The 27,153-nt window shown below is 36.1% G+C and overlaps 3 protein-coding genes across 3 annotated transcripts; all 3 read left to right on the forward strand.

The window, feature by feature from the left end:
• The first annotated feature begins 13,443 nt into the window (after positions 1-13,443).
• LOC116145209 lies at positions 13,444-14,335 on the forward strand. The gene is made up of 3 exons (XM_031430635.1): positions 13,444-13,546; positions 13,643-13,687; positions 13,861-14,335. The coding sequence occupies exons 1-3, from the start codon at positions 13,451-13,453 to the stop codon at positions 14,191-14,193; spliced, it is 474 nt and encodes a 157-aa protein (XP_031286495.1). The 5' UTR covers positions 13,444-13,450; the 3' UTR covers positions 14,194-14,335.
• Positions 14,336-20,094: 5,759 nt separating this feature from the next.
• LOC116145136 (denticleless protein homolog) lies at positions 20,095-24,448 on the forward strand. Its single transcript, XM_031430569.1, has 17 exons — positions 20,095-20,161; positions 20,263-20,375; positions 20,547-20,655; positions 20,766-20,830; positions 21,242-21,280; positions 21,721-21,817; positions 21,908-22,001; positions 22,141-22,204; positions 22,276-22,352; positions 22,452-22,533; positions 22,627-22,706; positions 23,001-23,085; positions 23,204-23,272; positions 23,356-23,423; positions 23,518-23,566; positions 23,685-24,148; positions 24,241-24,448. Exons 1-16 carry the CDS (start codon positions 20,095-20,097, stop codon positions 24,060-24,062), a joined length of 1,536 nt encoding a protein of 511 aa, XP_031286429.1. The 3' UTR covers positions 24,063-24,148; positions 24,241-24,448.
• On the forward strand, positions 24,145-26,770 carry LOC116145137 (denticleless protein homolog A-like). Its single transcript, XM_031430570.1, has 7 exons — positions 24,145-24,148; positions 24,241-24,244; positions 25,709-25,793; positions 25,912-25,980; positions 26,064-26,131; positions 26,226-26,274; positions 26,393-26,770. The coding sequence occupies exons 1-7, from the start codon at positions 24,145-24,147 to the stop codon at positions 26,768-26,770; spliced, it is 657 nt and encodes a 218-aa protein (XP_031286430.1).
• The last annotated feature ends 383 nt before the right edge of the window (positions 26,771-27,153 follow it).

Consider the following 27,153-nt stretch of genomic DNA (forward strand, 5'->3'; position numbering starts at 1 on the left):
ATAAATCATATGAACGGTAGAAGTGTACATTATTATAAACACTGGATTAATTCTGTTCTGTTTTTATCCCATTTTCATTTATAAAATCAATTTGAAAAAAATCCACGTTTCAAAACACAGTGGAGAATGAAGAAAACTTAACTATACGGTCTTTTGTTCGAATCCTCACAACTATTAGTAATAGATAACTATTAGAAACTTATATGATTGCTAACTTTAAAATTATAACAAACTAATTAAAGTGTACACAAACAAACTCAAACACCCTAAATGCCCAAAATAAAAAAAAAATAAAAAAAAAAGAACAAAACTTTAACAATACAGACCTACATAGTCGTCTCAATTTTTTTTTTTAATTAATTTGATTTGCTATCCTATACTTACATCAACATCTTTATATTTGATATTACTCATTTACTTTTTCTCTATTTTATATTATGTTATTTTAAATTTACCTCTTCTAAAATTAATTCCTGATCCGTTGTTGGATACACAATTACACATGCACGGAAAGACTTTTTTAATCCTTTAAAAGGCAGGAGATTCAAATTCCATTCCATCCTTTTTAAAACACGATTCCTAAGACTATACTTCTGGTTTATCTTTCTATTTTCAACTTTTTTCTCATTCTTCTTTTCCTATGAAAACGTGGAAATTTATTTGAGTTTTTTTTTTTTTTTTTCTTTTTCTTCATGATAACTAAAAATGTAACAAGTTCAGAACAATTTTTTTTTTTTTTTGGATTTATTTATTAAAAACTTGAAAAGGGGTTTTTGAGTTTTTTTAGCTTCTTATTAATTTTACAAGTGATATTCTCGTAGTCATGTTTACAATTTAAATCCCCAAAATATCAAACTTTTGTATTGCCTGAATAAAATAATGCTATATCATATTAGACCACATTAAACCATATAGTTTAGCGTTAAGTATATGAACGAAGATATGCTATGTTCTATTATATAACCTTGAACTAATAGTGTGTTTGTGATTGTTGTAATTTATAAAAACTTTATTATTATTATTTTTTCGCTAAATCGTTAAAAGTGTTTGATATATTAATTATTAAATTTATTGTTTTTTAAACTTATTCATATGTTTTTCACTTTTAGTGAATAGTAGAAATACAAAAAAAATGTGTTTAAAGAATTGTTGATGCGTGATTTTAACACCAACGACCTTGCATGTGCAAAGTGCTAAGAAAGTCTTAGAAATTATACGTGAATAATTATAATCAAATACGAAAACTGAATAATAAATGAGAGATATGATTTTTAAAGTGGTTCGAATGCTTAAAGCGAATCTTATGTCCATTGTTTCTTTTATATATAAGAGATTATAAGAGGTCGCATATAGTGAACAGCGAGCAGAGGTACAATGACTAAGTATTTAGAGGGAATATCAAGTCAGTCTATTTCTTGCAGGTTATCTTTGGTCTGAAAATAAAAATTACAATCAGAAAGCGGGTTCAATATCATAATCCCAAAAATGAGAGGGGGTCCTCTATTTATAGTAGAGGAATTCAAGGTAATTATTACAAATCTGCAAGTGGGTAGGTGCCGTGCAAGTCCTTCGTTGCCTCTCATTAGCTGATAACTTAAGAAATATCCTCAAATTTTTGGGGCTTGGACAGGTGTGTGGCCCTCAATCACTCATAGACAAAACCTAAATCTGCCAAGTTGATGACAACTATATTCTTTCTATCATGGAACGACGTGGCAGCTCTTGGGAGGCCCAAAGCCTTCTTGAACTCTGATCGGTGCTTGCTGACATAGGCTAACATTAGCCTTGATTTTTTAGGCATAATAGAAGCTCCCTAGTTCTTAAGGTTCAAAGATTGAATCTTGAGAACTTCATAATTATGTCGTGACCTGACTTGTCTCGAGAAGTATTTGCCTGAACTGACAATTGAGAATAGCCAAACTGTTACAAACGACATGAGGTTGATAGTCTGACTCGACCAGCGAACTGAGTGTAGATCATGACATTGGTTTTCAAGAAGTACACAAGCGATCCGAAGTGATCGTTTCACAAAGGCCTAGCGACCTGATCTAGATCATGATCAGTGCTATGAAAATGTATGCCATGCTCTACCTGTCATTCACGACTTGAAAACACTTAGAATATTTTGCTATCGAAAAAGGAGAATCATTTTGCTCGGTGTTCGAATTTGACATGCGAAAAAGATGTCTCATTCGAACGACCTCCTCAGATGTTATCCGTCGCGCTTGATAATTGTCTTGGTCAATAAAATAAGCTTTATCTGACATATGTGTCTCTGCGTAATAAGTGTCAACCATGAGCATTACATTCAAGTCATGCTAAAATGACATTCTCTTTTGAAGCACTAAATGCGGATGAGACGCATTTAATGTGGAGGAGATAATCACGCCGGCGTTTGGCAATTCCAATAAAGAGAAACGCTGATTGATCTTCACAAAGCGTGAAGGTTACTCTTTGCGCAGATTAATGACACGTGGTCATAATCAATGGCTAGAAACGCATTCCCACCCAAACATCGCTTATAAAGGAAACCAAACGTCGTCTTCCAGCCTATAAAACCTGAAGCCCATTCCAAGTTTTTTCACATAACTCAAACTTTCGAAGAGAAAAACAACGTTTTTGCACTCAAGAGATTAGTTCATCCTCTTCCCCATTAATGCGCACTCAACGCTATGACAGGACATCCGTTCCCAGTAATCAAGAGGTAAATAAATTTCTTCTCTTTTTCTCTTTTCATTACTGTCAAAAACTTAGTTTTTTCAGTAATAGTGGGTGTGAATCTCTAGTAGGCTTAGATGATGAACATTCTTGGGTAATGTTTGAAAAGAAACACTTTTAAGAGTCGAAACCTAGGGCATAAATCTTTAGAAAATATTCTTTAAGAATTTTTAGGGTTTTTAGGGCTATGGAAGAGGAACCAGACTTATTTTACTCTTTTGAGTCGTCGTACGAGGTAACTTATGCGGAGTTTAAGTCACCCCTACATGTTGCCCCTTTACAAACTCTAAGAGCAATGGACATCTCTGAGGCGAGAACAGCTGGAGAGGGAAGCTCGCAACCACTGGGCACCTCGACGGGTCTTGGAAAGTTGATACGATCAATAATTTTGAAAGAAGAAATTCAAAGAGCAATTGATCAATACACGATCAACGTAAACATGTTCCAACACAGGTCGCACACTGCTCAAGATTCTCCCGAGGGATTGGCCGTGATCTCGGAAGCGATCTTTAAATATGGAGTAAGGATACCCCTTCACCCCTACATCAGGTCAATTCTCGACCACTTCAAGATCACGCTATTCCAACTGACACCAAATGCATATATGATAGTGATCGCTATGTATATCACATTTGGCGAACACAATCTTGGCGAGCTAGCAGTAGAGGAACTTGGCTACGCTTATTACTTAAAGAGGAGTAAAGATAAAGGTTTGTACTACCTCTCCAAGCGATCAACGATCGAGGGAGAGATATTTGGTTACCCCTATAAGTAATTGATCTACCATATGCAGCGGAAAAACAAAAATTCAATCAGTAAATCAATTACTTTTCTTTGCCTAGATCCGAGTATAGATTATATCGTTTACATGTTTATAAACAAAAATCTGTATAAAGTAAATCCATTCAAGGATTAGAATACTTACGTACGTTTGGAGGCTCCTTCGAATATCTCTGATTTCGGACAGGAACACTGTTCATAGTTACTATTCATGACTACCATTCACGATCACTGTTCATCGTCTACTGTTCACATGATTTTTTGCCAATCGATCCAAAGTAGGATCGCGCTCGGAAGTCCACACGAAGATAATCCGCAGAACCCTTGATTATTTTGTTAAAACAATCAAGGACTTCAAGAATCAAGAAAGAAGAACAAGAAAAGTTTTCTTCTTGAGAGAGAGAGAGAGAGAGAGAGATAGGGTGCCTAGGGTTTTAATTAAATGAATAATTTTATTATGTTTTAATTTTAAGTTGCACTTATATAGTGGAACAATTAAAACCCTATTCCACTTAGAAATAGTCATGGGCTCCAACCCTAGTTTACCCTTGCAACCAAACACACCCTTTTATGGGATTTTAATTAAGTAATTATTATTATAATTAATATATAATAATATATTAATATTTAACTAATAATAATAATTCATTTAAATATATACAGAGATATATTTAAATATAATCTCACTAATTTAATTTTAATATTAAAATTAAATACATGCAACAACCTCAACAAATTTAATTGCACTGTAAAATTACCAAAATACCCTTTCCTCCTAAAAGACGAAAATACCCTTCTCACAAATTGATTCTTAAATTATCTTCTAAGTGTGTGATTCGTAGGCTCCTCATCATATCGGTAGTGTGTAGTATCGCGATTAACACCAATTAATCGTCTCACTACACACAAACCAAGATTAGCCCCTAGCAAGGAATCATGGTCACCTGATAGATTCAGATTCAGCAAAACCGCAACCTGTCAATGGTATGCTTACCGTGCAATCAAATCTTTTCATCAACTGTTATCTCATCGAGACTGAGGTACAAAAATAGTGTCAACCTCAGATATCCTTGACATGTTTGTATTCAGTTACTGGACCAATGATAGGAATATTAAATTGGATTGAGCATCAATTCAATCCCACTGTGGCCACAGATTTAGTGTCATTGCCATTTACTGAATTACCCAGTGAGATAACTTCTCCCATACCCAGGAGTGATGAATCCTTTGTCGATCCACCATAGTCTCGATACACTTCTTAATGTAGCCAATCACTACCGTATTAATAGCTCTGAATATAACTACGTTAGGCTAATGTCAAACTACACCAATTGGTGCACAAAGCGCTTCTGTGATCTCAAGTCTAAGGATTGTATGCACCACCATCCGTTAGAGGATTTATTCCATAGACATTGGGTTACCATCCATATGGAATCCTCTAGTGGGTCTGTCCAGTGAACTTGCCTCTAGCAAGCACCCATGTGTTACACCAGGTTGTCGGCAAACAACCTTGACAAGTGAGATCAATCACTGCCTTTCGACAATGTTGTTTAACACTATGATAGCATTACCGTATTATCTGTGTCCTTGGTTAGAATAATACTGGGGCTTCGGACATTTCTAGAATGGCCACCATATGTGATCATAAGGTTCTCACTATCAAGATTTTAAATACTTGATACCCTCGTCACGGTACTACCATCCTAATGACATATTTCAATACATATAATATGATTTACGTGATATAGTGGAATATGCCTTTTATTGATAAATAAACATTTATTATAGAGTCAATTTTACAATAATTGATTGGCTCGAGGGCACATACTCTAACAACCCCAGCAACGTTGAGGCTTATGAAACTAAATATTTTTTCTTCGAGTACGATGGAGTCTGTAATTTTAAGGAGCCAAGTAGGTTTTCCTTCTAATTTCCAAATCACTCATCTTTTAACTTTAACTCTTCTTTAATATATTAGACTAACTAATATTTTGCTTTCTTGTAGGAAACAAAATGACTAGACTATTAGCACTAGTTGATCGCAACCGCATTGAAGCATTTGGTCAATTGCCCGACCAAAGTCGCAATACAAGGCTGCTCATGACTATTGCCAACCTTCGAAAATATGGGTTTTTCACCCCTGACGCATCTTTAGAAGGTCAAGCTCGTAAGTATTTCTTGCACAAAAAAACTTTAAGTCTTTATTAACAAAGGAAGACTTTTTTTTTTTTTGCTGACCCATCTTTATGCCATGCAGCAACTATGCCACCGAAGGTTGCAAAGATGATGAAGAAGAAGCCTGGGGGGTTCGCATTCCCCAAGATTAATCCAACTAAACCTGTTGGAGTGGCTTCCAACGATATCCCTACAAGGGGGATACAAATTGGTGCCGAAAGGTAATAAACCACTAAGCGACGTGAAGAAGCTCCCCAGCCTATCGTTGCTCACTCGCCGAGGAAGAAAACCACAAGCCAAAAGTCAAAGAAGAGAAAAACAATACCCACCGAAGAGGAAACCAAATCTAAGCTAGAAGGTTTCGCGATATTGTTAGATAGGCTACAACCCTATCAACTTTTCTCAACGAGGACGACCTTGAGGGACGCTCTCGGGCCCTCAATTGCTCCTGGGGGCTCGCAAGGTAAAGAAGGATCAACTACAACTGCTTAAGGGGAAGCAGACGAGCAATAGGTCGAAGGGGTCCTTGTCGCGACTAGACTTAACCCGTCGGTATTGGATGTTTTAGGGCAACTACCAAACCATTTATGGCCGATGGTTTACACCCTTTTAGAATGTCAACTTGCCACAACCTTTGACAGGTTCGTGGCTTCTCGACCTACTGATCTGGTTGCCATTACACTTTAGCTGCAAAGTGTCAGGGCCCCTTCCGAGTATCCCTATCCCATTGGATCTGGGCGCTCCAGGAGACTCAGGATCCCGAAAGGAAGGTAAATACTCTTTAAAAAAAATCATTCATAAAAACAATTCCGTTTATAGACGAAAGTAAAAAGTAGTGCATTTGCATGTTTAAGGTTTTGAAGGTGGAAATACACAGATAATTATTCTAAAAACGGGAACTAAAATCCAGTTACAAAAGAAACGTAGTATCAGAGTCCACTAAAGTTTGTAAAAGATGCAGATCATAATGCGTCAAGGCCAACCTAGAGCGTAGAGTATGCTCCACAGGAAGCCGATCTACGGTCCTGGGGGAGGAAACATAAAACAGTGAGCTAGAAAGCCCAGTGAGCGGATAATATATTTTATACGAAAATAACCTTAACTTTGAAAACATGCATGAATAATTGTATGCCACACAACACTAATGCACTTACATGATAAGGCAACAAACAGTGTATATATATATATATTATTCTCGGATGCCATGAAATCACACACCACTATCATATAAAATAAATCAATTATCACCACCCTACTAGCACTTAGGGGCCTGGATCATAACTATCTAAACCAGTCCCTAACTCAGACATGAAGCTACACCACCCGCAATCTACCCTCAGGATGGTAAGAACTTCATTGGATAACCATGCTCGACCCACAGTCCATCCTCGGGTGTCATGATATGGTATCAAATATAATCTCACCCACAGTCTACCCTCGGGGCGTCTAAAATCCCACACCGGCCAATAACAGCCTGGTGTAATCCCGCTCGGAGCTCGTCAGGCGTCCGTCTTGTTCTAGTAGGATATCCTCATGGTTCGGTAGGACGGACCATCTCAATGCACGCATGAGGATAAATATCAAATACTAGCTGATGTCTGGAGGGGGAATGGGTACAGTTTCCAATCCGGGAGTCAAACATAATAATAATCATGCATCCACAATTTCATTCCAAATATGCATCATGCATGTCTTATGCATATATATAAAGTATAATATGATATAAAATTCCAATAAAAAGGCATGTAATCATGAATGCAATGCTCACCATGTCAAAATACAAAAGTATGTAAAATTCTATTTACACCCTATATTTATCATCAATTTTGCTAAGGTCCCAAAACTTCTAAACATGACAATTAACCCACGATCTTCCAATTCATTCTACACCATTTGTTTCAAAAAAAAAAAAAAATACTCCCAATTGTAAACAAATGGAAGAGCCCAATAGCCAATCAAATTAACCATTTCATTAATAAAAAGAAATATACAGTAACCTTTTATTCCATGTGAACACCATATATATACACATGCAACAAGCAACATAACATAAAAAAATCAAATTTTCAAAGCCCCAACCTGCTGCAAAATCATTCTAACTAACCAACCACCAACACATTTCAATTATCTCAACAAAACAAGATTCAAATAAACAAGAATCACACCCAAAAACCAGTAGTTGAAAATAACTCAACCCGACACTTGCCAAGCACACCGCCAACTAATATAAATATACTAGCGGGGCATTATATATAGTTCCAATTTCCAGCCTATATTCAAAGTTAATCATGCATTTCAATTTTTAAAACAAAACTAATTACACGCAAATTCCCATTTCCGCAAACAATTAATTAGCTGACTTCCCACACATGCATTTACATCTTACAATGCAATTAAACAAAATTATATCATTAATACACTTTTCCAGCAACCGAAATGCACATGCAATATACCATTCAATTCATGTAAAAGCCATACCTAATTATAAGTAACATGCAACGCATAAGTACCTCTTTTTAATGGCAATTTACTCAATATTTTCATAAACATAATTTCATACTCTCAATTCCAAACACATGCATGTCACGGACATCTTCAATTTAATAGAAATTAAAAACTAAAGAACTAAAATAAAACCTCAATCAACCGGGTATGCACACGCATATGATCATTCCAACCAACACATGATTTTAAATGCAAGTTTAATAATATTCCACTCACACTTTCTCCTTTGCTTTTAACTCAAGTGCTCGGTCCTCCTATCTTCTTCACCTATTTGATCCAAAATTATTATAGGAATTAAGATCTAAACAAAGAGAAGATGAAAGATCGATTAAAAACGATAAAGGATTATAAATGCATGCGTAACACTTATCCTTTACCCCAAAATTTCTCTAAAAATTCTTCTCCTACAAGCACCTCTCGGCCCTCCTCTATTTTAACTCAAGTGTTATTTTTCTCTCTTTCAATGTGCATAGGAGAATGAATGTGAAATGAGAAAGACAAAAAGAATAAAACAAGCTTCTCCTCTCTCACTTAATTTTTTTGTTTCTCTCGGCTATCTATTTCTCCACTCCACCATTCCTCATCTCAATTTAATAAAATTTCACAACCATCAATGGCAAAACAATGTGCCAAAACCGTGGGCTAATTCTCCAAAAAAAATTGCCTTTAATCCATCTTGCAATGGCCAATTATCATGCATCCCTTAGTCTTTGATTCTTACATCTTGCACCCCAAAATCCTTTAAATAAAGTTAAGTTTTATCATGATCTCACCCCTAGAAAATTATGCATGTACCCTTGCATGACATAATATTAAAAAGACCCCTCATCTTTAATCAATTTCATAATGTTGTTGAAAGATTTTCACACTTCCAATTTCACACAAGTGATCTTGCAAAACTACTTAATAAACCCACCATGTCTTATTTCTTACTAAGACATCTCTAAAAAGTTTCAATTCTTACGTATTACCCCCTAGATTCACATAAACAAAATTAAATAAAACCTACAAAGAGAATACAGAGTATTACACAAAGTTAGGTAAAATGACTTGTTCTCTTCAAGAACTCTTTCATATAAGTCGATCTTTTAGTTTTTTAAGAAAAAAACTAACTCTTTATTCCTTTCCATGCAGTCTGTGCTTGCCCTGAATGTGACCCACAATAAGATGAAGATCAAATATGTTGGCAAACTCCATGACATGAAAGAGGAAATTGCCAAACTAAAGCAAGATCTTGTAGCTTCAGATGAAAAAGCAAAGGCCGCCCACATTTAGACGAATGTACATCTGACTGAAAGGAATTCAACTATGCGAGTAGCAGACTTCCAAAAGATCGAAGAAAGATAATGACAATAAAGAGCTCCAACGAACAATAGCGAGGCTCACTAAAAAGTTGGGCCAAAGAGAAAAGGAGCTGTAAGCGAATTCAGAGCATGAAAAAGCAGCAGAAAAGACTCGAGTTGAGTTATGGGAAAACTCAGAGAAAGAGAAGAATGCACTGTAGACATACCTTAAGTTGGCTCATGGGCGAATCACTTTGTTGACCGAGCAAATGAAGCAATAGAACCTCGAAATGGAAAGGAAGGCTACTCACTAGGCACTGCAAGCTATTTATAGCTTGCGGCCAAACAATCATAACATGGATATCTCCGACCTCCCCCCAGGGAATACCAAGTTACTCTCGGTTCTATGGTCAAAGCTGATGAGCAAGAAGAACAAGAGCTTGCCCTAGAGAACAATCAACAGGAAGCAGAAGTCCTTGAGGATCAAGCAGACAACCTAGAGGTCAGTGATCAACCAGACAACCCAGAGGTCGAAGTGGCTGGAGTCAAGGATCCTAGTGATCGAGACTAGTGATTGTACTTTCTTCTACTTAGAATAGAGTCTTTTTATGCTTTTTTTTTTTTTTTTTTTTTTTTTTTTATGTAGCTCATGGTCATCCTTTGTACACATTTTTGAAATATATAAAAATGAATTTTTGACTAATTGTGATAGCACTTTTATAATTTAAGTACTTCACAAAACAAATATAGCATATCCGATCATAACACTTGTAAAACGTTATAAATAACAAGATTATTAAAAACTTAAGATTACGACATAAGTAATTCTTTGAGAAGAATTGGAATAATCTTATTCATAGTATTTACAACAATGAAAACTTTACAAGTAAAAAATGATTAAGCTATAAGCGAGTTCGGAATTACTGATAATAGGGGCGAAGATGTTCAGCATTCCAAGCTCGCGGTACTTCAAAACCATTAAGCCTTTTGAGGTGATACATTCTAGGTCATATCACCATAGCGACATGATATGGACCTTCTCAGTTAGGTCCCAATACCCCCGTACTTGGTTCTCTTGTACCAAGAAGGACTTTTTTTAACACCAGGTCGCCAACCTGTAAGTTCTTCTTCTGACTTTACAGTCAAAGAATCTTTTTGCCCGTTACTAGTAGGAAGTCATCCTTAACCGAGCCTTGTTGCGGTGTTTTTCAACTAAGACCAGACTTGCACATAAGAGTGCTTTATTGTCTGTTTCATTGTAAAATTCTCTCCGAAGCAACTAGTTCTCACTTCCACTGGAACCATTGCTTTGCAACCATATGCCAATGAGAAGGGTGTTTTTGAAGTAGAGGTTCTCGGAGTCGTTATATATGCTCATAGAATTTCTGGAAGATCATCGGCCCAATTGCCCTTGGCTACACCAAGTTTGGCCTTCAATGAGTGCTTTTTGTTGACAACTTCAACTTGACCATTAGCCTGCGGTCTTGCCACTGAGGTGAATTTCTTATGAATCCCCAACTCTTTGCAAAACTGCTTGAATTCCTCATTATCGAATTGTTTCCTGTTATTAGAGATGAGTGTAAGAGGAATCCCATAGCAGGACACTATATTCTTAAAAACGAAGTCTTTGAGCTTCTTGGTAGTGATCACAGCCAAAGGCTCTACTTTAAACCACTTAGTGAAATAATCTACTGCAACTACTGCATATTTGACGCCACATTTACCGGTTGACATGGGTCCGATGAGATCAATTCCCCATATAGAGAATGGCCAAGGACTGGTCATCGTTGTTAACTACGGATCAGAATTCCTATCGAATGCTTGTATGTCGGGCATTCTAAATTTTGACAAGAGATGAGCAATCAAAACTGCTGGAGAAAAATGAGACGCCTTAGCAACCTGCCCTTGCTCATTCTGATGAGCTCTAAGCTTATCCAAAGCTTACTACAACTCCTCAATCTAAGGAAGCAAAGCCACCTGAGGATCGCTTTCCCCAATGTGGGTTTGCTCCCCACGATTGCGATCGAGGAAAAATCGCTAATCGGACTCTTCCTCACCTCGGTCGGAGCCTCTAGCATATCTTGACACATGCTAGCTAGAGCCATGTGAAGGTACTGAATGGTTGAGAGAGTTATCCCGACCTTCGCGATGGTTAGAACCAACCCGTGTTCGGTGGGCATTTCCTTCACAATGAAGGTCGAAACCATCATTTCGGTAATAGTGGGAATCTCCATGCCGCACACTCTTGTGGGGGTGCCCATGCGATGTGGCGTGAGACGACTCATGATGTGACATACTGCCAAGTTGCAAAGCTACAAGTATTCTACATGTTTCATAACCAGTATTCATTGGCCCTTTTGAGCCTTTTGGCCCATCGTCAGTCATCTGCTTTCCCTTATTTTTACGCGCTGTAGTGCACGTGGTATGAACTTTCGCCCATTTCCACACTTTAGCGTGACCTACAGATGTTTTTGGATGTGGTACCGCCTTATCAGAATTGGGCAGTACGACCTGATCCAAACAATCTAGCCTTTTGCTAACTGTTTAAAGAGTATTATTGAATCTCTCCAGGTAACTCATCACATCGGGATCGAGCTGAGAGGTCGAGGGAATGTCCATCGCGGCACCTAGGGAGTTGGAGGTACTTCAAGAGAAGAAACATCTTGTACCCGGGGGATTTCCTCGTTGTTGGTGCTAGTTCGCTTAGTTTCAAGACCATGAGTCATTTGTTCACAAGTAGAATTGATTGATCAGAGATTCTAAATGAAGAGTGAATATGAAATTAGGGGCCCTCTTTCTAGCACCAAACAATTGATGCGTGATTTTTACACCAACGATATCGCATATGCAAAGTACTAAGAAAGTCTTAGAAATTACACGTGAATGATTATAATCATATACAAAGACTGAATAATAAATGAGAGATGTGATTTTTAAAGTGGTTCGGATGCTTAGAGCGAATCCTACGTCCACTGTTTCTTTTATTTATGAGATATTACAAGAGGTCGCATATAGCGAACAACGAGCAGAGGTACAATAATAGAGTATTTAGAGAGAATATCAAGTCAGTCTTTTTCTCGTATGTTATCTTTGTTTCGAAAATAAATATTACAATCAGAAAGCGGGTTTAGTATCAAAATCCTAAAAATGAGAAGGGAAGTCCTCTATTTATAGTAGAAGAATTCAAGATAATGATTACAAATCTGCAAGTGGTTATGTGTTGTGCAAGTCCTTCCTTATCTCCTATTGGCTGATAACTTAAGAAATATCCTCAAATTATTTGGGATTTGGACAAGTGTGGGGCCCTCAATCACTCACAAACAAAACCTAAATATGCCAAGTTGATGACATTCATATTCTTTATGTCATGGAGCGATGTGGCAGCTCCTCCTTCTTAAACTTCGATTGGTACTTGCTGACGTAGGCTAATGTCATTCCTGATTTTTTAGCCATAATAGGAATTGAACGTGATTCTATTTTGTTATGTTTGAAAAAAGAAATTATCTGATTATCAATGTGTAACTTGTCAAATCCTCGTTACTAATAAAACTGAAACGATCTCTGGAACTTGATAAGAAGAGGCACATGTAATTATTTTACAAACAATTTTATATAGGTAGCTTTTTGAAAATCAGACTATTTATTAAATGGATTTTATACACATTTACAATAAAAAAAAATGCTGGTATGCATGAATATAAATTATTAAATTCATTAATGTTAATTAATTAAAGTAAAATTACTATTATGAAATAAAAAATTGGAAATAAAGAAAAATACAAATTATTTTTCTCTAATAATAATAGCGGCCTTCTTCAAATCAATATTACACACAACGAAACCAAATTTGATTGAATGAGCTCTTAATTGCCACGTCGGCAATTAACAAACACGATCACATTCGCATGAGTCTCTCGGAGGCTCGGACTGTGGTCCTTATATAACAGCTACTGGGCGGAAGAAAACGAGTGACTCAAAATATTCAAAAAATGAAAGGAAGCAAGGAGAAGCTATCCATGGAAAAATACATGGATTTTGTTTTCTCTCATCAGCCATCACATCTCAAAAAGCATATTCTCAATCAGGTTTTCTTTTGATCAAAACTCATTTGAATTATAATAATTCTAACTTCGCACATATGAATTCTTTCAATTTTTATTCTGTTTTTGTTGCTTTTGCAGATCATCGCCATGCATGGTTTCAAGAAAATCACCAAAGGTTCCCAGGTTAGGATTAGATGATTGCTCACCAAATTAAACGACATCATTAAACTCAACCGATTAAGTTTTTGTTTAATTTGGAAGATTCTGTTCGTTTCTTGAGAAATTACTCAGATAATTATAATTCTATTTTCTTAAGAGCCAAACAAAATATTCTCTGTTTCTTCTAATTTTTACAGAGTGTGTTAACCGATGTTGCGCGGACATTGAATCTGATGGATCCATCACGCTCCACTCTGAAAGAGAAAATCTCGCCATGCGCATCTATCACTCTGAACGAAATAACGACTGACCTAAACAACCTTGCTTGGGGCGAGTGCTGTGTCACTTCCATCAGTGTCATAAACAACACTAACACCGACGCCGACACCGACACGAACGCCTCTCAGCTGTCAGAATCTTTTGCAGGTAACTGCCGAGATTCTTCTGCTTCTACGTCGTCGTATTTCGGATCTGAGATCGGTGAAGTAGCGACGAAAAAGGTGACCAAAAGGAAGAGATCATCCACTTGATTGAGTTTTCCTCCGTTGATTGATTTCGTTATGTTGTGGTTTTTGAGTTTTGAAGTACTTTTGGTGTTTCGGCGGGAATCCTCTGAGACAATTTTAATTACTGATTCAAATTTATGTTTCTAAATGTAGATGAAATTCTTAAACAAAGGTTAATCACTTTTGTCAATTGATCGGTCACGGATGTTTTATTTTTTATTTTCGCATCGTCTTCTATCTACGTATTGATTGTTTTAATAAATGAAGCAATTAAGTACAAACTCTCACCAAATAATTCGGGTCTGTTAATTTTAGTATTTTGGATAGTATTTTTGAAAAAGTAAGAGTTTGGTGAGAATAACGAGATAAGATTTAAAAATTAACAAAAACAAACACTTCTGTAATAAAACATTAAAAATTATAAAAATAACTCTACCCACCCATTAAATACCGGCAATCGGCCATCACTATCCGTGGGTAGACCTGGCAAAACCAGTGGGTAGACCTAGCATAACCGGTGGGTGGATCGAGTACGGGTTGGGTCTTCATGGGTACGGGTTTGATACGGGTCAAAATATACGGGTCCAAAATATTAGACCCGTACCCTGCCCTATATGGGTACGGGTGGACCCTTTTTTTATCTCTCCAGGTTTAGTTTATGCAGTTTTACCTTTTTGAGGAAACTTAACTCCTTAAACTAGTTTTCAGATACCCACACAATTCATTGGCTTCTCTCACTTATTCTCTCTTCTTCTGAGATTGTATAATCGAAATCAGATGACCCAGAAGACACAAAATCTGAATCTGAAGGTACAACATACTTTTGCCTTTGCCGACTTGATTTTGTCTTGCTTTTTTCTCTCACAACTAGAGCATCATCGAGAAAATCACAATCTTCATCTTCATCATCATCACATCTTTCTTTCCTCCTCAACCCACAAGTTCTTCTTCCTTTCTTTCCTAAAGGCTTTGCTGAGTCTGTACGTTTTCTCTTTTTTCGACCTCTAACAGAAGCCAACTTAATTGCCATTTACAGTGACAACCTGAAAATCAATTTAGAATAATGGAAGAATTGCATCTACAGGCAGTGATGGAGTTGTACTATGTGACTGAACATAATTAACACATTGAAACTTGAACCCATGTGTTGACTTGTACCCATTTTTAGAAAATTAATTTCCTAATAAGAACCCTTTTTTCTCAGACTTTTTCTACCCAACTTCTTATTCTTCCTACTATTGTTTTTCTTCTTCGTGACCACCAATTCCTTTTCATCATCCAAACAATCATCTTCATCAAGGGTAAACTCCTCATCCTCCTCTTCCTCCTCCTCCTCTTCTCCTTCATAATCCTCATCTCCATACAAAACCCTTTTCCTCTTTCGTGATGATTTAGGCCCATTTCCTAAATTACTCTTTCCCGCTTTCGATCCAATAACCTTCCTCACCTTCTTCTCTTCTTCGACTTCCTCTTCCTCCTCCTCCTCTTCCACAAAACCACCGAAACTCTCTTCCGACGCACATCCAGTTGACTGATAAGAGATTAAGAGGTGGGAGAGAATGTTATGTTGAAGATTGAGAGGCGAGAGAGATGAGAGGCAGGATAGAGTTGAGTTGCTGAGATAGGGTAGGGGGTTAGGGATTTGCAAAAACGGGTACCCGCGGGTTCAACCCTATAACCCGTTAGTTATACAGGTCAGTTTGGGTACGGGTAAAAAAAACGGGTTCAATATACTGAATCCGTATCCTATATTTTTTATCCGGGTATAGGCCGACCCGCAGGTCTGGACCTGTTTTGCCAGGTCTACTAGAGGGTGGCTGAATTTGTCGTATTAATGCACGACCGATTGGATTTGGTCGGTCGTGCACCGAGATAGCCTTTTCTAGCCAGATCAATCGTAGATCTAGCTAGAAAATGCCAGATCTATGGCTAAATCTGGCAATTGACGACTAGATCTAGTCGTGTTTAGTCGTCAACGACGACCAAAGATATGGCCGTTGTTGACGACTAGCTACGGCCAGATCTTTGGCCGTAGATCTAGCCTTTTTTGACCAGATCCACAGTCGATCTAGCCAAAAAAGGCTATATCGGCGCACTACCGACAAGATCCAGATGGTAGTGCGCCATTATACCAAATTCCAGCTACCTTCTGGTGATGGTGGTCGGAATCTGGCAAATGTGGGTGGGTGGGTATGTTTTTGTTAATTTCTAAAATTTGTGTGGTGTTTAGTTAAATTAACAAACATAAGGGTTTAAAAATAATTGAATAAAATATAATATGATTTTCATAATAGGGAAAAACTTGATGCGACTAAATCAACCTTAGCAAGTGCACTAGTCGTGTTCAAGTAATAAAGTGATGAGTTTGAGTATCGTCCCACAGAGATCAAAGCAAATATTTGTAATTACCTAAAACTACCTACACATTATTTGAGAAAACGAAATCTTAGAGTGTAAAAGTAACGGATTAAAAATAACTAAATTAAACAAATAAATAATGTGATGAACTTTGCAATATCAATGAAGTTAGGGTACATATTTCCCTCTAATTATGTTTGACAACTACTCTTAATACCCGTTTGTGCTATGAATTGGTAGGATTCTTCTAAGGTCAATTATCCTTATTTAAACATAATATTCAACTTAATACAAATCCCTATTCGATTACTCTGAAATTAAGAAGCATAAATTCATCAATCCCTTACGACTAATTTGCCTTATTCGGCTATGAATTAGATGGACCACAAATTAATCCTAGAATCTCTATTCGATTATTTCTAGTTTTAATATATTGTGCAATGTTATTCCCATAAAACAAGAGTAATGCTATGTGCACTAACCAAATTGTACTAATCCAAGTATTAACAATTGAAATTTAAAAAAAAAAAATTTAATTTTTTGGGGGAACTAACGTGGCAATAAGAGAGGTATGTCATGTTAGTTAGTATTTGGGTTGTATGATTTTTGGTTAGTGCACATAGCATTATTCATAAAACAATTATGAATATGAATTAAACAATGAAAAATGTTATCCTTACAAAGACCTATACAAAGAGGGCTACAAAGTGACATCATGCAGAAGAAAAAAAGAAAGTAAAAACGGAAAAAGAGAGAGAGAGAGAAAAAAAAATCATGAAAATCAAGGGTGAAGATTGTCTTTGTATACCCCCTTGTATGTGTCTTTGTAAAACTAGCATTGCTCTTAAACAATAAACCTTAACTTCTCTATTCGAAACATCATCAAGGTAATTGAATCAATCCAACATTCATAAAGCATTAAGCCTAAACTCTTGCACAAATTCATAAACATAAATTTGGTATTAAGAATAAAAATTGTTCAAAACATAATTAGGGTTCCATCCTCCCCTAACAAAAGGGATTTACTCCATCTTAAGAACAAAGGAATAAGTAGAGAAGAAGGAAAACATATTCAGACTTGAAAAGAAAAACAAAAATCAAACTCTTAAATCTGATCTTTAGTCTTTAAGCCTCAAGAATTCGTCTTCTCCTCTAAAAAATATGCAAAATTCGTCTCTTAACAACTAATCTCAATTATACTTAAATACCCAAAAGAGTCCTACATGAAAAAGGAAAGAAAAACTGATAAAAAGGCTCTAATAGTTTCTGCCACAACCCTGGCCGTGGCCAAATTTAAGTCACTACAACCTAGGACGTGGTGCTTCCTGATCTCTTTGTTTTCTCTTTGTTCCACCACCATGGCCATGGTGAACTAGCAAGGCATGGCCGTGATCTTCAAGAATGTTAGGTAATCTCAACTTCTTCAAGCTTTAAGTCCTAATTTCATTCCAATACTCCAATCTACTTAATCAAAGCCTAAAAAACACAAAAGTTATCCAAATCAATAGGTAACCATTCATATCTCAAACTTAACAAAAACAAACATCAAAACAAAGGAAACAAATAAAAAGTTAACAAAACTAACATAAAAACAACCCTAAAAACACTCAAATTATGCAACTTATCATGTATTTTCATAATTATAGGAATATGATAGTGTAAAAATATTAAAACAAACAAAGACTTTGCTTTTGACAGGGAATTTATTAAAGGCCTACGTAAGGGAATACAACAATAAAAAAAATCGAGGTTAATAATAAATAAAATTAATAGTATTACATTTACAGACTTTATATAAAAAGTTGTTTTAAAAATTGTTTTTGTATACATACTAGAAGTAAAAGAGTAAAATTATTTAATGAGAAATGAATAATGTTGTATGTGTTAATTATCACTGTTTTAAAACTTGAGTTTAACTGGGACCTAGTAGCTTCACCGGTTCGGGTTAACATTTTCCTATTCACCCAAACCCCTATAATTTGGGATAATAATTGGTGAAAAATTGAAGGTTGGCATGTTGAGGCTTTTGAAGAAAAAGTGTCGGTGAGTGCAATGGTGGCGATGGAGTTGATTTCCGGTGAGTGAATAGACCAAAAATCGAAAAAAACTGGCAGCGGAAAGAGTTAACTTTCGCCGGTGATTGGCGAGGCTAACAAGGGTGGGGTGACGTAGGTTTTGGTTGAGAAGAAGAAGGGAGTATTTTCAGGGTGATGGGGAGGGTTGTTGACACCGACATCAATAAGATCTGGCTTAGAATGTCGACGCCGACGTTGGTCAATTTCGGCCAGATCTTGGGTAGATTTTTTGGGGAATGGGCTCAAAGGACGATTGGGATTGCATTTGGGGTGTTGCAATCGCCGATTGATTTGTATTTGGGGTGTGTTGGCTAAATTTCAAATATATAGGGACTTAAAATGATTTTTAGAGGTGTATTTGCTAAATTTTAAAAGTTTTGTCACCCGGTTTGACCTGCCGATTAAACCGATCAACTTGGGACCCAAAAACTTTGTCGGGTTTCACCTCGGGTTGGTTATTAAAACATTGTTAATTACCACTACCAGGTAGGCATGGCAATGGGCCTTGGAATTTCGAGGGCTTGTCCCACCTCACCCCATATCGGGCAGGGATTCCCCGGTTTTTACGGGGATAGGGCGAGGACGGGAGGAGTTTTATTCCCCGTCCCTGGGGAAGGGACAAGGATGAAGAGTGCCCTTCCCCTCCACCCCATACATAATATATAAATAACCTCATACAGAGAATATATATATACTTTACACTAACACCCCTATATATTTCACCGAATTATCCTACCTATATAAACCTATATTTTCCCAATTTCCCTGAACCTAAGTCCTAATGTCCTAATCAATTGAACAAGAACAAACCCCCATTTGCCCTTAGCCGACTTCATATATTGTTGTTCGCCAGATGCCGATGTTGAACCTAAAATTGATCATGTTTCAATTGATGTTGTCCCATGTTTTCATAAGGAGAATTAGGGAAATACTTGGACATTGAGGATTTTACCTATGGATTTGAGTATGGCTTCAAAAAAAATGATGGCAATGCTTAAATGGTCTTTTTAGTTGGTGTAATTGATCAAATATATAACGAGTCTGTATTTTGGACAAATCTCACTATTGAAAGAGAATTAATTATTGTGCTTGGTAATGCTCAAATAGTTTTTGTCATGTGTTTATTCTCATAATTAAATTGATGTTAATGATCAATTAACGGGGTGGGACAAGCTGCCAAAATTCCCCGTGGGGACGGGGCGGGGAGTGGGGCCCCTGCCTACTACCAGTCTACCAGGGAGGTAATCGAAAATTTCATAACTACACGGGATTTTTTTGTACTTATACCGAAAGTCAGGGAGATTAGAAGAAAAACATAAAAAGTAAAACAAATAAGAGAACCGCCAAAAGGAATTTGAGTTCCCCGCCCCGCTCAAAACCATTGCCATGGCGCGAAATTGAAAGCAATAAAAACATTTCAATGTTGCACAATACAAATTTTCCAAATCTCTCTTACTTTCTTATTCTCTCCGGATCCATCGATTAACTTCAAATGGAGACCTCTAGATCTCAATCGTTTTTCCAAGATATCAGATGCAGAGAGCTCAACGGATTTAAAGGTCCCTCTCTCTCCTTCTCCGTAGACACATTAATTTCATTTACATAATTTTATTATTCTATATTGAATTTTTTTTTTTTTTTTGGTTTTTTCTGATTTCAGTTACAAAGAGACCATATTTTGGTGGCGTTGTGTCAGATTTCGCGGAAATCGGAGCTGTGGCCGTTGAACACAGCGGCGAGGAGACACCTCCGTTGGCGATTTCATTTTGCAAGGTAATGCGTTAAGTTTCAGAATGTTTATTAATTCGCAGGAAGATTTGATGCGAGAGAAATTTTCGTAACAATATCCATGAATTTGTAATGTGTTTCATATTTGTTTCTCTATTGTAGTAGTATGTTCTGTTTTAATTTAAAAAAAAAAAAAAAAAAATCCTATTTTTGCAGACAAGTAGAAACTCTCATATATATGCAGTGTCTGATGAGGATGGTTATGTGAGCTTGTTTGATTCTCGAAGGAAATTTTCTTCATTTGCATGTCATCAAGAGAATGCAGGTTTGCTCATAGAGCCAATTTCAGGGTTTTTGTTAATTTTAATGATGGATGAACTACATTTGACTATTTGTATTGAAATTTTAGTGAATAATTTGATGAATTTTGGGCAGAGAAAGCCAGAATTTGCGACTGGGTTGCACATCAAAATGCAATTTTTGATTTACGCTGGATCAAGGTACGAGTTTGTTGTTTAATGAATTCCATTCAAATTGTATAGAGTTTAGGTAGCGAAAAGTGCTACCACTTCCATTATATTACTGGCATGCGGCTGATCACAACTTTAACTACAGTGAATGATATTTTTTTTTTTTTTTTTTTTATTTTTATTTTTTTTTGGGTTTAAAATTAAATCCGGTTATCTTAATATATTTTAGAGAGTTATTTTGCATCATTAAGTTTATGTCTGTGAAGATGTTAACAGAACAAGTTAAGGTTGTTCATTGGTTAAATTTCACGGTCATACTTGACTAAACGGCAGTTTGTGTTTATAAAGTAGAAGGTTAACATGTTAAGTTTTCATTGATACATGAACTAATCTGATTTTAATTTTATGCTAACATTAGTTATATGTTGGAATTTCTTTCAGGAAGATAAAAACATTCTGACAGCTTCAGGTGATCAAACGGTAAGTGACAATGCTTAAAAAGAAAAAGAGAGATGGTTTCTTTTAGCATTTATGTCATTGAAACTTTGATTGAGGTAGCCTTAATTAATATAAGTTAGAATTGTTGCCTTGTACTGTAGTTTATCGGTAGTTTCCGCCTGGTTTATCGATGTGAAGAGCTTTTGATAACTTGATGACTAAACAGGAGTTGTACTTTTCAGGACATATTAACTTAAATTATGTTACAATTCTGTCTCCATGATCTATGTTTGTTCTCTTTCAACGAATTATTTATTTTGAGCTTCTATTCAAAACAATTACGTTTCAAGTAGAGAAAATTTAAGACATATTTCACAATGAAAAAGTGAGATTATGAATGGGAAAATAAAACTTAATTTTTAGAACTTAACATTGTGAAGACGAATTTAGAATCACAAAACCTTCCTGTGGTCATTTTGCAGATAAAGTTATGGGATGCACAGGAAAAGAAATGTATTGGAGTGTTGATGGGGCACACAGGGAGCATAAAATCTTTGTGCTCTCATCCAACAAATTCTGGTAGGTTGTAGGTTTTCTTAGTACTTCTTCTCATCCAGAAACTACCTATTGATTTTTTGTTTATATAATTAAATTGTTATTGTTCAACAGATATTGTCGTGTCTGGTTCAAGAGATGGGTCCTTTGCTCTATGGGACTTGAGATGCAACACTAGTTCCAAAAGAAGTGGGGAATTTTGCTTAGCGTAAGTTATTTTTACATGCTTCATTTCACATCAGCAAGTAAATGACGCTTGTGATTCTGGCAAAAAAATTTCTTTTTATTATAAAACGATTGTGAATCAGTTTTGCTCACTTTGATGCTATTATTATTACTTCATCCAGCTCATCTGCCGTGGTAAAAGGAGCTCATCTTTCATCTCAAGCAAAAAGGGTTAGGCGTGGCAAGGTGAGTTAGCTGCTAAATTTTCTTCTCAATCCAATATGTGGTGCTCTTGGCTAATGGTTCAGTTCTTTTAGGCTGCTTCCATGAGCATTACATCAGTTCTTTATCTGAAAGATGAGGTGACCATTGCTACTGCTGGTGCAGTGAACAGGTATGTGATAAGTAGCAAGCTTTTTCTGAAATTACTTTTGAATTTCCCTAAAGGTCGTATCATTCTTTCTTTAGCTTACTGATAATTTCTTCATTTCAGTGTTGTAAAATTCTGGGATACAAGAAATCTTAAATCTCAAGTTACTCAGGCATGTCCTTATCCCGAGTCATCAGGTTTAAAGGTCAGTTTGCGCTTGAACAACAGAATACTTAATCATCACCAATTCATATTTTAGAATCGATATGCTCATTATCGTTTTCCTTTTTGATTTCAGGAAAAAAGATTACATGGTATATCTAGCCTTTCTCAGGACTTGAACGGAGTGTTCCTTGCAGCTTCATGCAAGGACAACAGGTATTTTGCATTCTGCATATTTCCCTTATAGTGTTACTGATAACGATGTAATAGCATAATTGAAATTGTTAATTGGGTTGAAGGCAAAACTAAGTCGAATCTCAGCTTGTGCTGACTCCTATGTATCTAGCATGCCATCCCACTTAGAAAAAATAACAGCATAGAAGATGCAGGACCAGCTTTTACATTATCCCAACCCTGCTTTATACAATTTGCATGCACTAAGTAAGAAGAAAAAACAAATTTACTGACGTTGAATATCTGATTTAAATGCTATTTTCTTCCTTTTGTCAGAATATACTTGTACAACGTACTTCAGCTTGATAAGGGTCCTATACAATCTTTTTCTGGATGTCAAATAGGATCATTCTATGTTAAGGTATGCTTAGTCTCATCACTCGAAATCGCAACTCCTACTCTTTGTAAGACTGATTGCCAATTGCTCCATATTTAGATTTGTGCCATACAGTATCTGAAATTTCATTATGCCATCACAGGCGGCAATTAGTCCTGATGCAGCACATATTCTCAGTGGCTCTAGTGATGGAACTGCATACGTATGGCAGGTAGAGTTTACTCACACTAATCTTTATTTTTTGTTAGTTTTGTCTTGTAAAGTTTCTAACTTATATTTGTGATTTTAAACCAGGTGAATAAACCTCAATTAGATCCTGTCATGTTGAAAAGTCATGATGGAGAAGTTACAGCCGTAGATTGGTATAATTTTCAGTTATTTTCTGGATGATATTATTTTGCTACTGTTAGTCTCGTCACAGACATCTTAATCATATTTCTTCGACTTCTTTTGCAGGTGCCCATTTGAGACTGGGAAGATGGCAACTTCTTCAGATGACTTCACAGTAAGATTAAAATTTGCTTATAGATTACAGTATATGTCCCTTTAAATGCTAGCCTGATGGTTTGTTCACATCTGTCCTATGTTTAATACATTTCAATTTCTTTAAAATATTTTGTCAGGTTCGGTTATGGAACATCCAGAACAAATCTTGCTTGAGCAAACGATCTCCATCTTCCATCCGAAGGAGAGTAATGGCAATTCCGGGTGCAGAATGTAGGAAACTTTTGATGACTGATGAATTGGCATATTCAATGAAGGGTCCTGATAGTTCATATTCTTCAGATGAAGCAGTACACCAAAGTAGTTCTTCCAATCCTATCACCATGCCTATAGTTGGTACTCCTGATGCTCAGAAGAGAAAGTTCTCATCCTCTGATTTGAAAGAAACCTTTGAGAAAACCCCTGAAGCTAATTTGAAGAGTCCATCTTCTGTGTTGAACCCTCCTTCCTCTGTGAAACGAAGAACTATCCGAGATTACTTTATCGTATCGCCGTAGAAATTTATCCACAAGTACAGTACAAAATGCATATTATTAGTTTTTTAGTTCCAAAAGCAGCCCTCCCAATCCTCTTCAAATCATGAGTAAGTTTTCCTTCCTTTCTTGCTTTGATATCAAATTACAGTCAATTAATCAATTAAGTGCTAACATATTAATCTGTGTTTTGATTTTGCAGGGTTGTACGTGAAATGTAAAGCAGTATACGGGACTATTGTTTAGCCAATATCAAATCACATCAATATTCTCGCTGGATTCTTTTTTTTTTTTTTTCTCTTTTGATTGAGAGAGATTCAAATACAAAATCTTTTGAACAGTTAATAACATAAAACTCTTAGAAAAATACTCATTTACTTTCACACTATTCACCTGCAAGTTAGACCTTCTATCTTAAACAGTTTGTCATAGCCAGTCTCTCTTCCAGTATCAACTATCAAATGTTCCCTCTACCATCAACCAACTTAGAATTTCAACAATGCTTATAGACTTCTGCAATGTATTTATTCATCTAAATATGATAATATGGATGGTCGTCCCTCCTAATACATTTTCTTCTACTTCATATGTTAGACCTGAATTTGGGTAATGTGTTGGCTACAGAAACCAAAGAGATTGGGCTAATAGCCCAACCCAATTCCCACTAGTAAAATCCTGGAGATTAGGGTTTGGGGAAATTTATGAAAAGAAAAGTAGCTTCGATGATAGTTAATTTAATTTTTGGGTGCAATATCATATTTTTAATAACTGTCCCATTTCTAATTAAAGGTAACATTACTTTTTCTTGGAAAGGCAATCCCCAATTCCCAAAGGCTTCACCACTATTTGTTAAGTCTCAGGCCTCTGATCATTACAAACTGAGAAAAGCTCTTTTTCATTTCTGGCTGGGAAGCTCAAGTGTCCATGTTCAACAATTGAGAAACAAAGCTTGTGGCCTGTGTGAGATAAAAGAGTGAACCAGAATTAAGTGCATCAATCAAACTGACCCACATTGTGATAATCTTTTAAGAGTATATATAAATCACAATTAGGTATAAAATATACCACAGCTAAAGCAACTAATTAAAACCGCACCCAAAAAAAGAAAGCACTTAGTGGTTCCTACCTTTCCATAATTTATTTTATTGATTGATTCCTCCATTGAGGAATAAAGCATATAAGGCTTCACCTTAAAATTCCAATTTAAACTTGCCTGAATTTTGAAGATGGGTCATGGGTTCTTTTGGAGAAGTGGTCTCCATCTCTAACCTTACAAATTAAAAGTTCAAAATTTAACATTATATTATATTGCATATGTTCAATGCATTCAGTAATCTAGTTCCATATACATGTATATATTTATTTAACAACCAATAATTGATTCCCCAATCATTAGCGAGCCATGCTTCAATATAAATATTTGACTCAAATTATTCCTCTTTATTCGAGTGGGTTGAAGGCAAAACTAAGTCGAATCTCAGCTTGTGCTGACTCCTATGTATCTAGCATGCCATCCCACTTAGAAAAAATAACAGCATAGAAGATGCAGGACCAGCTTTTACATTATCCCAACCCTGCTTTATACAATTTGCATGCACTAAGTAAGAAGAAAAAACAAATTTACTGACGTTGAATATCTGATTTAAATGCTATTTTCTTCCTTTTGTCAGAATATACTTGTACAACGTACTTCAGCTTGAAAAGGGTCCTATACAATCTTTTTCTGGATGTCAAATAGGATCATTCTATGTTAAGGTATGCTTAGTCTCATCACTCGAAATCGCAACTCCTACTCTTTGTAAGACTGATTGCCAATTGCTCCATATTTAGATTTGTGCCATACAGTATCTGAAATTTCATTATGCCATCACAGGCGGCAATTAGTCCTGATGCAGCACATATTCTCAGTGGCTCTAGTGATGGAACTGCATACGTATGGCAGGTAGAGTTTACTCACACTAATCTTTATTTTTTGTTAGTTTTGTCTTGTAAAGTTTCTAACTTATATTTGTGATTTTAAACCAGGTGAATAAACCTCAATTAGATCCTGTCATGTTGAAAAGTCATGATGGAGAAGTTACAGCCGTAGATTGGTATAATTTTCAGTTATTTTCTGGATGATATTATTTTGCTACTGTTAGTCTCGTCACAGACATCTTAATCATATTTCTTCGACTTCTTTTGCAGGTGCCCATTTGAGACTGGGAAGATGGCAACTTCTTCAGATGACTTCACAGTAAGATTAAAATTTGCTTATAGATTACAGTATATGTCCCTTTAAATGCTAGCCTGATGGTTTGTTCACATCTGTCCTATGTTTAATACATTTCAATTTCTTTAAAATATTTTGTCAGGTTCGGTTATGGAACATCCAGAACAAATCTTGCTTGAGCAAACGATCTCCATCTTCCATCCGAAGGAGAGTAATGGCAATTCCGGGTGCAGAATGTAGGAAACTTTTGATGACTGATGAATTGGCATATTCAATGAAGGGTCCTGATAGTTCATATTCTTCAGATGAAGCAGTACACCAAAGTAGTTCTTCCAATCCTATCACCATGCCTATAGTTGGTACTCCTGATGCTCAGAAGAGAAAGTTCTCATCCTCTGATTTGAAAGAAACCTTTGAGAAAACCCCTGAAGCTAATTTGAAGAGTCCATCTTCTGTGTTGAACCCTCCTTCCTCTGTGAAACGAAGAACTATCCGAGATTACTTTATCGTATCGCCGTAGAAATTTATCCACAAGTACAGTACAAAATGCATATTATTAGTTTTTTAGTTCCAAAAGCAGCCCTCCCAATCCTCTTCAAATCATGAGTAAGTTTTCCTTCCTTTCTTGCTTTGATATCAAATTACAGTCAATTAATCAATTAAGTGCTAACATATTAATCTGTGTTTTGATTTTGCAGGGTTGTACGTGAAATGTAAAGCAGTATACGGGACTATTGTTTAGCCAATATCAAATCACATCAATATTCTCGCTGGATTCTTTTTTTTTTTTTTTCTCTTTTGATTGAGAGAGATTCAAATACAAAATCTTTTGAACAGTTAATAACATAAAACTCTTAGAAAAATACTCATTTACTTTCACACTATTCACCTGCAAGTTAGACC

The sequence above is a fragment of the Pistacia vera genome, unplaced genomic scaffold (genome assembly GCF_008641045.1).
Source record: "Pistacia vera cultivar Batoury unplaced genomic scaffold, PisVer_v2 Contig460, whole genome shotgun sequence".
NCBI classification, from domain to species: domain Eukaryota; kingdom Viridiplantae; phylum Streptophyta; class Magnoliopsida; order Sapindales; family Anacardiaceae; genus Pistacia; species Pistacia vera.

Excerpts from the sequence above, each read along its gene's own strand:
- LOC116145209 (XM_031430635.1), top strand. The coding sequence starts at position 13,451 with ATGAAAGGAAGCAAGGAGAAGCTATCCATGGAAAAATACATGGATTTT. Across the intron at positions 13,547-13,642 it reads AAAAGCATATTCTCAATCAG|ATCATCGCCATGCATGGTTT; the intron begins GTTTTCTTTTGA and ends TTGCTTTTGCAG. Across the intron at positions 13,688-13,860 it reads AAATCACCAAAGGTTCCCAG|AGTGTGTTAACCGATGTTGC; the intron begins GTTAGGATTAGA and ends TAATTTTTACAG.
- LOC116145136 (XM_031430569.1), top strand. The coding sequence starts at position 20,095 with ATGGAGACCTCTAGATCTCAATCGTTTTTCCAAGATATCAGATGCAGA. Across the intron at positions 22,353-22,451 it reads ACTGCTGGTGCAGTGAACAG|TGTTGTAAAATTCTGGGATA; the intron begins GTATGTGATAAG and ends TCTTCATTTCAG. Across the intron at positions 22,534-22,626 it reads CCGAGTCATCAGGTTTAAAG|GAAAAAAGATTACATGGTAT; the intron begins GTCAGTTTGCGC and ends TTTTGATTTCAG.
- LOC116145137 (XM_031430570.1), top strand. Across the intron at positions 25,794-25,911 it reads TAGGATCATTCTATGTTAAG|GCGGCAATTAGTCCTGATGC; the intron begins GTATGCTTAGTC and ends ATGCCATCACAG. Across the intron at positions 25,981-26,063 it reads GAACTGCATACGTATGGCAG|GTGAATAAACCTCAATTAGA; the intron begins GTAGAGTTTACT and ends ATTTTAAACCAG.